The sequence below is a fragment of the Aquarana catesbeiana genome, linkage group LG02, assembly GCF_042186555.1.
Source record: "Aquarana catesbeiana isolate 2022-GZ linkage group LG02, ASM4218655v1, whole genome shotgun sequence".
Classification (NCBI taxonomy): domain Eukaryota; kingdom Metazoa; phylum Chordata; class Amphibia; order Anura; family Ranidae; genus Aquarana; species Aquarana catesbeiana.
In genome coordinates this window covers 8813856-8822772 of record NC_133325.1, presented here as the reverse complement: position 1 = coordinate 8822772, position 8917 = coordinate 8813856, and the positions used below count along the sequence as shown (strand labels likewise).

The window sequence follows — 8917 nt, the reverse complement described above, 5'->3', positions numbered from 1 at the left end:
GTCCCCGCATGCCAAGGTTATAGCTGTAGTCCTGGACTTTGAATTATCCTTTCGGCCACATGTCCAAAAGCTTTCCAAATCTTGCCGTCTCAGCCTCCACAATATCTATAAAATACACCCCTTCCTAACCAATGACACCACAAAGCTCCTAGTTCACTCCCTGGTCATCTCTCGCCTCGACTACTGCCTCTCGGGATTACCTTTACATAGGCTATCCCCCTTCAGTCCATCATGAATGCTGCTGCTAAACTCATCCACCATACCAACCGTTCAGTGTCCTCTACCCCTCTATGTCAATCCCTCCATTGGCTGCCACTCAACAAAATTAAATTCAAAATTCTAACAACAACTTACAAAGCCGTCCACAACTCGGCCCCCAGCTACATTTCTAACCTAGTCTCACAATACCAACCTAATTGTTCTCTTCATTCCTCCCAAGACCTCCTGCTCTCTAGTTCCCTTTTCACCTCCTCCCATGCTTGCCTCCAGGACTTTTCCAGAGCCTCTCCAATCCTATGGAACTCCCTACCCCAATCTGTCCGACTATCTCCTACTCTGCTCGCTTTTAGACGATCCCTGAAAACACTTCTCTTAAGAGAAGCCTAGCCCCCACCTAACAACTCTACATTTACTTTCTCCATCAGATCATCCCACACAGCTATTACCTTTTGTATCACTTGACCCTCCCTCCTAGATTGTAAGCTCTAATGAGCAGGACCCTCTAATCCCTCCTGTATTGTATTGTAGCTGTACTGTCTACCCCCATGTTGTAACGCGCTGCACAAACTATTGGTGGGGTGAAGCGGGCGTGGAGGGATGTCTTGTGATGAGGGGGGTGAGGTGGTCACAGAGGGATGTGCTTCATCGGTGAGTTAAGGAGGATGGAAAGAGATATGGTGTGATGATGGAATGAGGAGGCCATGAAGGGGTGTGCTTCTTGGTGCAGTAAGGTAGGTGGAGAGGGATGTGCTGTGATGAGGGGTTGAGGTGATCAAAGAGGGATGTGTGCTTCATTGATGGGGTGAAGTGGGTGTTGAGGGATGTCTTGTGATGAGGAGATGAGGTGGTCACAGAAGGATGTGCTTCATTGGTGGGGTAAGGTAGGTGGAGAGGGATGTGTTGTGATGAGGGGGTGAGGAGGCCATGGAGAATGTGCTTCTTGGTTGGATAAGGTAGATGGAGAGGGATGTGTTGTGATGATGGGGTGAGGAGGCCATGGAGGATGTGCTTCTTTGGTGAGCTAAGTAGGTGGAGAGGGGTGTGCTGTGATTATGGAGTGGGGTGCTTATTGGTGGGGTAAAGTAGGTGGAGAGGGATGTGTTGTGATGAGGGGGTGAGGTGGCCATGGAGGGGTGCACTTCTTGGTGGGGTAAGGTAGTTAGAGATGAATGTGCTGTGATGATGGAGTGAGGAAGCCATGGAGGGTGTGCTTCTTGGTGGAGTAAAGTAGGTGGAGAGGGATGTTCTATGATGAGGGGGTGAGGTGGTCATGGAGGGGTGCACTTCTTAGTGGGGTAAGGTAGGTGGAGACAGATGTGATGTGATGATGGAGTGAGGAGGCCATGGAGGATGTGCTTTTTGGTGGGGTAAGGTAGGTGGAGAGGGGTGTGTTGTGATGATGGAGTGAGGAGGCCATGGAGGGGTGCACTTCTTGATGGGGTAAGGCAGGTGGAGAGGGATGTGCTGTGATGATGGAGAGAGGAGGTCATGGAGGGTGTGCTTTTTGGTGGGGTAAATTAGGTGGAGAGGGGTGTGTTGTGATGATGGAGTGAGGAAGCCATGGAGGGTGTGCTTCTTGGTGGGGTAAGGTAGGTGGAGACAGATGTGCTGTGATGATGGAGTGAGGAAGTCATGGAGGGTGTGCTTCTTGGTGGGGTAAGGTAGGTGGGGTGCACTTTCTGGTTGGGTAAAGTTGGTGCAGAGGGATGTGCTGTGATGAGGGGGTGAGGTAGCCATGGAGGATGTGTTTCTTGGGGAGGTAAGGCAGGTGGAGAGGGATGTGTTGTGATGATGGAGTGGGGAGGCCATGGAGGGGTGTGATTCTTGGTGGAGTAAGGTGGGTGGAGAGGGATGTGCTGTGATGAGAAGGTGAGGTGGCCATGGAGAGGTGCACTTTTTGGTGGGGTAAAGTAGGTGTAGAGGGTTGTGTTGTGATGAGGGAGTGAGGAGGCCATGGAGGATGTTATTCTTGGTGGGGTAAGGTAGGTGGAGAGGGATGTGCTGTGATGAGGGGGTGAGGTGGCCATGGAGAGGTGCACTTCTTGGTGGGGTAAAGTTGGTGCAGGGGATGTGTTGTAATGAGGGGGTGAGGAGGTCATGGATGATGTTCTTGTTGGTGGGGTAAGCTAGGTGGAGAGGGGTGTGCTGTGATGATGGACTGAGGCGGCCATGGAGGGTGTGCACCTTGGTGGGGTAAGGTAGGTGGAGAGGGTTGTGTTGTGATGAGGGGGTGAGGTGGCCCCAGAGAGATGAGTGCTCTGTTAGTAAATTAAGGTAGATGTGGAAGGATGTACTATGATGAGGGGGTGAGGTGTCCATGGAGGGATATGCATCATTGGCACGATAAGGTGGAACTGTGATAGATGGGCTGTGGGCGGGGCCAGGGGCTAAGGTACCTGTGCAGAGAGCATGGCAAACACAGAGCTAAAGAAGAGTTAACAGTTCTTGTATTTGGAAAAGTAGTATGGTGGACGGGTTACAAGACTACTTGCAGCAAAACAGTAGGTATCACTGGTATTAACACTTGTGGTAACAGGGCAAGTAATACTTGAAGTAATATGTGCAGTAACAGTCTCAGTAACTGGTAGGAGTAAAGCTTTGCTCCGTCAAAAGAACGTTCCCCAACAGTGCGCGGGTGCAGGCACTGATGGTGCCAAAGGTCTTACCAGTTATACCTGTAGATCACACAGCATCAAGGCACACTATAGGCAAGGCCTACAGCAATAGCAGACTCAGCTGGGGAGGATATTGAGAAAGTGGTGACAACAGCTCTGGTGACTGGTGCTTGAGGGGTATCTAGCATTATCCCTACACTTGTCCTCCTCATTCTGGAACCTTTCCTTGCTGCTAAATCTCTCTCTCTAACAAGCGTGTTCCTGTCCCTACTCTGTCCACTAGCAAGTACACCCCTAATCCATGCAGGGTTCCTTGGGGCTGCCCCATCCAAAATGAACGCAGAAGGTCACTGGGGATTGCAGCGTCCAATCGGACACTTGTTCCCACTGTGACGTCTATAGAGGCTGCAGAGGAACATCACTCCTCTGAGACCCCACTACACCCATACAGCGGCCAGATGCCACCTACTGAATGGAGTAAGAACTACACCAGTCTACAGGTTGAGTTGGGTGTAGAGGCACTCACTGACCTGGGGGGTGGGTGGTGAGGTGGCTATGGAGGGATGTGTCTCGTGGTGTGTCCACCTCCTGGCTTCTTGTTTGTTTGTAATGATGGAAGGAGGATTATTGTCTCAGTAATAGATACCACCTAGGGTAAGATTACTTGATAGCTTTCCTCCCATAGAGCCATCTCTTACTCTTGCTCTACTTTGCATTTTTTAGGCCTGTGTTATTAGTAAAAAGTATTTTCACCTCCTATTCATATCTGTTTGTCTTCTGCAGAATAGTGTTATATCTCAGTGAAGAGAAATCCCTAAAGTGTTTTCTGATTTTGTCACACTGAATAATATTACAAGAGGACATCTTGGACCAGCACACAGACATCATGACATCTGGGGATATTAATCTGAGCTCCTGTAATTTCATCCTGATTGGAATTCCTGGGATGGAAAATGTCCAGGCCTGGTTTTCATTGCCAGTCTTCTCCATGTACCTGATTACCTTGTTGGCCAATATTAGCATCCTTCTTACCATTAAAACAGAGGAGAGCCTCCACCAGCCCATGTACCTCTTCATTTCCATGTTGTTGTTAACAGACCTTGTCCAGTCCAATACTGTCCTCCCTAAGATGCTCCTGCTCTTCTTGTTCAACCTCCAAGAGATCACCTTTGAAGGTTGCCTGGTTCAGATGTTCTTCATCCATTCTTTCACCGTCATGTGCTCCTCTGTCCTCTTGGCTATGGCCTTTGATCGATATGTTGCCATATGCCAACCACTGAGATATACCACCATCTTGTCCAACCCATTAATTACAAAAATTGGAGTCTTGGCGGTCATAAGAGGAACTCTTCTGGTGTTACCCCATCCTTTCCTGGTCAGGAGGTTGCCATTTTGCAGCAGCCACAGGATTGAGCATACTTATTGTGAACACATTGCCGTGGCTAAACTGGCCTGTGCAGACATCGGAGTTAATGTCGTATACGGGTTAGTAGCCGTTCTACTTACAGCAGTAGATTTCATAGGTATTACAGTTTCTTATTCGATGATTGTAATTTCTGTTTTCAACCTCCCATCCCGAGAGGCCAGAAACAAAGTCGGGAGTACATGCGTCAGCCACATTTGTGTCATTCTATTGGCTTACGTCCCAGCACTTTTCGCCTTTGTCACTCAGAGGTTTGGGGGGCACACAGCTTCTTCCTCTCAAATTATCTTGTCCAACCTATACCTGATCGTTCCTCCAATGCTGAACCCAATAATATATGGAGTAAAAACCAAAGAGATCAAGAGGAATGTTTTAAAATTATACTGTGCGCAGAAGTCAAGATTTCAGTAATTTTGGACAGATTTTGCTGGACTTATTGAACCCGCACTGGAAAGAACAATCACAGATGAAAATGGCAACCATTTCCCTTTCATCGGCTGAGCAAAGCTATGAAGAAGTTCTGAGTGGTGGATAATGGTCTAAACAAGATAACATTTTTTTTTTTTTTTTTTGGGGGGGGGGGGGTAATGTTAGTCCCAGCAATGTTACTTTCATGATCTATGCTGTGAACCAGATAGACAGTATAGGTGCTGCTCAGGCTCTTTAGAGTGTCCTCATCCGATGCCAACTGCTGGAAGTGAACGGAGCACTTCTCAGCTTCAGACATCACCATGTAGCAGGAAAAGTATCCCATAAGACGTACGTCACTGCAAATCCTATGTGGCAGTCTCAGCCATGGCTCCAACCAAGCCATGCCCCCAGCGGGTTTCGCCCTGCCTTCCGAAGCTTAATCACGGGGACGCTTCGGGGGTGAAGGTAACCATGTTTTGGGTGTGGCCTGGCTGAGCCTGCCACATACTCTTTTATAGAGGACTTGCAGCGATGTGTTGCTCAGGGCTGCAAATAAGGCAGTACAGCCAGTCCTGTTGAACTGGGTCTGGCCCCATCAGATCAATTTGAGGGGTCCGGGCACCTTCACAGTTAATTTCTACAAAATAAAAACAGGGCTTTCTAAAGCCCTGCAAGAGCAGCAATCTCAGTTTGATCAGATGCTTTGGAGGCTAAAAGAGAGATATGGGGTCTAATAGGCCACAGTTCTCTCCACAAAGAGGGCCTCTCATGGCTCATGCTGTTACATGTTTGAAGCCGGGTCAGGGGAGGAGCCAGGGGTGGGCTCGAGGGTGGGTTAAAGGGGGCCTCGTCAGGAAGGCTGTACAGGGCTCCATGATTTCTAACAGCATTCCTAGTGCGGCTTATGGGATACTTTCCCTGCTACAATGTTTCCATAATCTATACCTTCTCAATAGACACAAGCACGTGGTTGACATGACCATCAATGTTTATCATTCTTCACTGAGAACCTGTGATTCAAGAGAAATGTACCTTTTGGATTTGCTCTACAAAGAGCTGTGATTTGTAAATCTTTTCATTTGGAAGTCTTCTAATATTACTCCTATATTAAGGTGGGATTTTAACAGGAGTTGCACTAAACAAAAATAAGTCAACAAATTAAAAAAAAAAAAAAAAACAACCTTTTACTGAAATGCATAATAAAAGATCTTACAAAAATTGCATAGAGTACATATAAAAAGCCATACGTCAGGGGGCGTGGCCTGGACGGAGGCCAAGATGGCAGTATAGTCTGAGAGCTCCTGCGATCAGGGGAGCCTACACCTCACCATTAGTATGAGCAGAAACACCCGGAGCTCCTCTGTATGCCGTGCTGCCATGGACCCAGGTACACAATTGAGCAAAAACATTCCGGAGATCTTCCGCTCCCAAAAGCTGTCAGCGCACGCGGCAGCACAGGCCCAGACCCCGATCTCGCCTAACGCAATGTTCGACATGCAGGCATCGGCCAGTTCTACCCCCTGCCTTGGACGAGCGCAACCACCCAGCCTATTCGATCTTGAAAAAGTGGCCTCGGACATTAAAAACACAGTAACGGCTGCAATCGCCGACTTAAAATCAGATCTCCAGGTGATCGCTCACCGTATTGACACTGTGGAACAAACTGCCCAGACTCATGCGGCCGCCATACGCCAGGTGCAATCCACCTATGACTCTCAGCTCTCCCACGTGTTTGACCTCCATAGACATGTGGAGGACCTCGATAATCGAGGTCGGAGACACAACATTAGGGTACGGGGGGGTCCCTGAAAGCGTTGACCCGAACTCACTGCAGAAAGCTCTGTGTACAATATTTAATGATTTAACCGATCGCCCTGCAGACTCTTCCAGTGACATGGAAAGGGCGCATCGTGCTTTACGCCCCCAACTCCAGGAGAATGAGCCGCCCAGAGACATTATATGCTGTTTGGTTAATTTTCCCCTCAAGGAGGAAATCCTTCGCAAGGCGAGGGAAAGGGGTAGGATTCTTTTTAATGGCACTGAAGTGAAGCTCTTTCAGGACTTATCCCAGATAACACTTCAAAATAGAAGAGCCCTGAGCCCCCTGCTGGATGCTCTTCGTGCCAGAAATATCCAATATCGATGGAAGTTCCCCTTCGCTCTATCTGCGTCCGCTAGGGGCCGCTCTGCCTTATTACGCACACCGGAAGACTTGAAAGGCTTCTGTGACCAACTTGATCTTCCTCGGGTAGAGCTTCCAGACTGGTATGAGCACTACTTTCCATCTGAACCACGGCTCCCAGTCTCTCTCAACCCATCGCCGAAGGCCCCACGCCAGAGATCGCGCAGACAAAAAGTGGACCTGGCATCTCCAAAAGCCCACTCATCATGCCGCAATCTTTATCAACACTCACCCCAGATCGCTCACCCTCGCCGCCCGTGAGACGGGACCGCCTGGAGGCCTCATCTACTCATCTACTAGCTCCAGCTACTTACTAGTACTCATAAGTAAATTCTCGAACAAACAACTCTTCCCTCTTCTTCCCGCAGTATGTTATGATCTTTATTATGCACTAACATCACTTACTCACCCTCATACCAGACTGCTGTTTTGCGTTCCCTACCCTTCATCCCTCAACAACAGAAACGCTGCTTTATCTCCTAGATGCTGTCTAAATGGACTCTCTTTTCCTTCATATGCATCACCCGGGTGCTAAACTAAGCTACCTCGTGAACACCGACCGCATTCAGACCCGCATCCGTAGATCCTATTTTACATAAGGACATGCTGCCTCTGTTATGCATACGCTGAAGCTGCCTGGCCCACAGGTTTCTGATCACCGCACATCACATTCTGGACAAGTTGGCATGTTACCTTACGGAATTACTTCCTTTTTTGTTTTCTTTTCAGAAAGTGCTTTTATAGGAGCAACAATTTCTAATTTCTAATGATATTTTGTTTTATTTCTAATGAATTTTGGTTGGATACACAGGAATGGTCTTGAAAATTACCATCTTGAATACCAGGGATGTCCCATTAGGGTACTTTCAAAATTGCTTATCTACCCCCGTCTGCTGAATGCATACCACGTCTGGAGGATAACCTCACATGCCACCTAGTGGTTGGTGGTTCTTTCCAACACTTTGGTTTGACATCCCTGGCCTTCAGATATCTAAGCAGACCCATTAGAGATAACTATGCACTATGTTATGGGTCTACTTGGTTACTATAACACAGTTAACGCTTTCAGCTTCTAGAGGGTATTCTGAACTATGTGTTCCTATGTAGGGCCTCCTTTATTCCTTCCCTCCCTGTCCCTTCCTCCCCTCCCTTTCCCCCCTCCCTTTCTCCCCTCCTTCCTCCCTTTCCCCCTCCTTCCCCATACCTCTACCTCCCCTTCCTTGAACTCCTATCTCCCCTTCCCCGTCCCCCCCTCACTCCCCTCCCCCAACTTCTGAGAGACGATCTTCTTGACCCTAGTCTCCAGTTGGGTTCGACACATTAGAGGAAATTGAAAGTATAACCTTCCCCACCTGCTCATTTTTTTTGCTCTAGTGATGAAATGAAATTCATAACGAGATATGGCGGGATTGTTAGAAATGTTAATTTTATTGTTTTTAGTGTTTATACTTCTCCTGGTTTGATTAAATATGGTAACAAGTTTACACAGTTTGTAGGCTCTCCACTCATCTTCAACTGCCTTACTTTTCGTGCGTGTTTCCACCATGATTCCATTTTCGATCCCCGGTTCGCAAACGCCCTGAGGTTTCCGCCCTTTCTTCCACCCCCACACAGCAGTCCCGTTGGGACATTGGCTGACACCCCAGGTTTTTCTTTCCCTCAGGTGGTATAGAGCAACTACTTCCACCTCCGGTTTAATCACTTCCCTTTCCTCTCCTCTTTTTCTCTATCTCTCTTCACTCTCTCTTTCTTTCCTTTGATTTTCCTTCACCCCTTCTACTTCCCCCCTTCCTTATCCTCAGGCCGCCCCCGATTACCCACTTTTCTCTCCCCTTCCCTTCTCAATTTAGTCCAAAACCCTTCTTTTTTTCGGATTGGGCCCACACCCGCCCCCCCTGGTTGAACACCTGGGATACCCGGCTTCCATTAATACATTTCGTTCCTGTTTACAGCTACCACACATTAACACTTTACCCTCATTATGAACACCAAACTACCAACCGACTCATTCCTGAAGTTGAAATGCATATCCCTTAATTTAATGGAAAAACGATCCCAAGTTCTATC

At 48.1% G+C, this 8917-nt stretch overlaps 1 protein-coding gene across 1 annotated transcript; it reads left to right on the top strand.

The window, feature by feature from the left end:
- Nucleotides 1-3720: 3720 nt before the first annotated feature.
- On the top strand, nt 3721-4668 carry LOC141129577 (olfactory receptor 52N5-like). The gene has a single exon (XM_073617675.1). The coding sequence runs from the start codon at nt 3721-3723 to the stop codon at nt 4666-4668; it is 948 nt and encodes a 315-aa protein (XP_073473776.1).
- The last annotated feature ends 4249 nt before the right edge of the window (nt 4669-8917 follow it).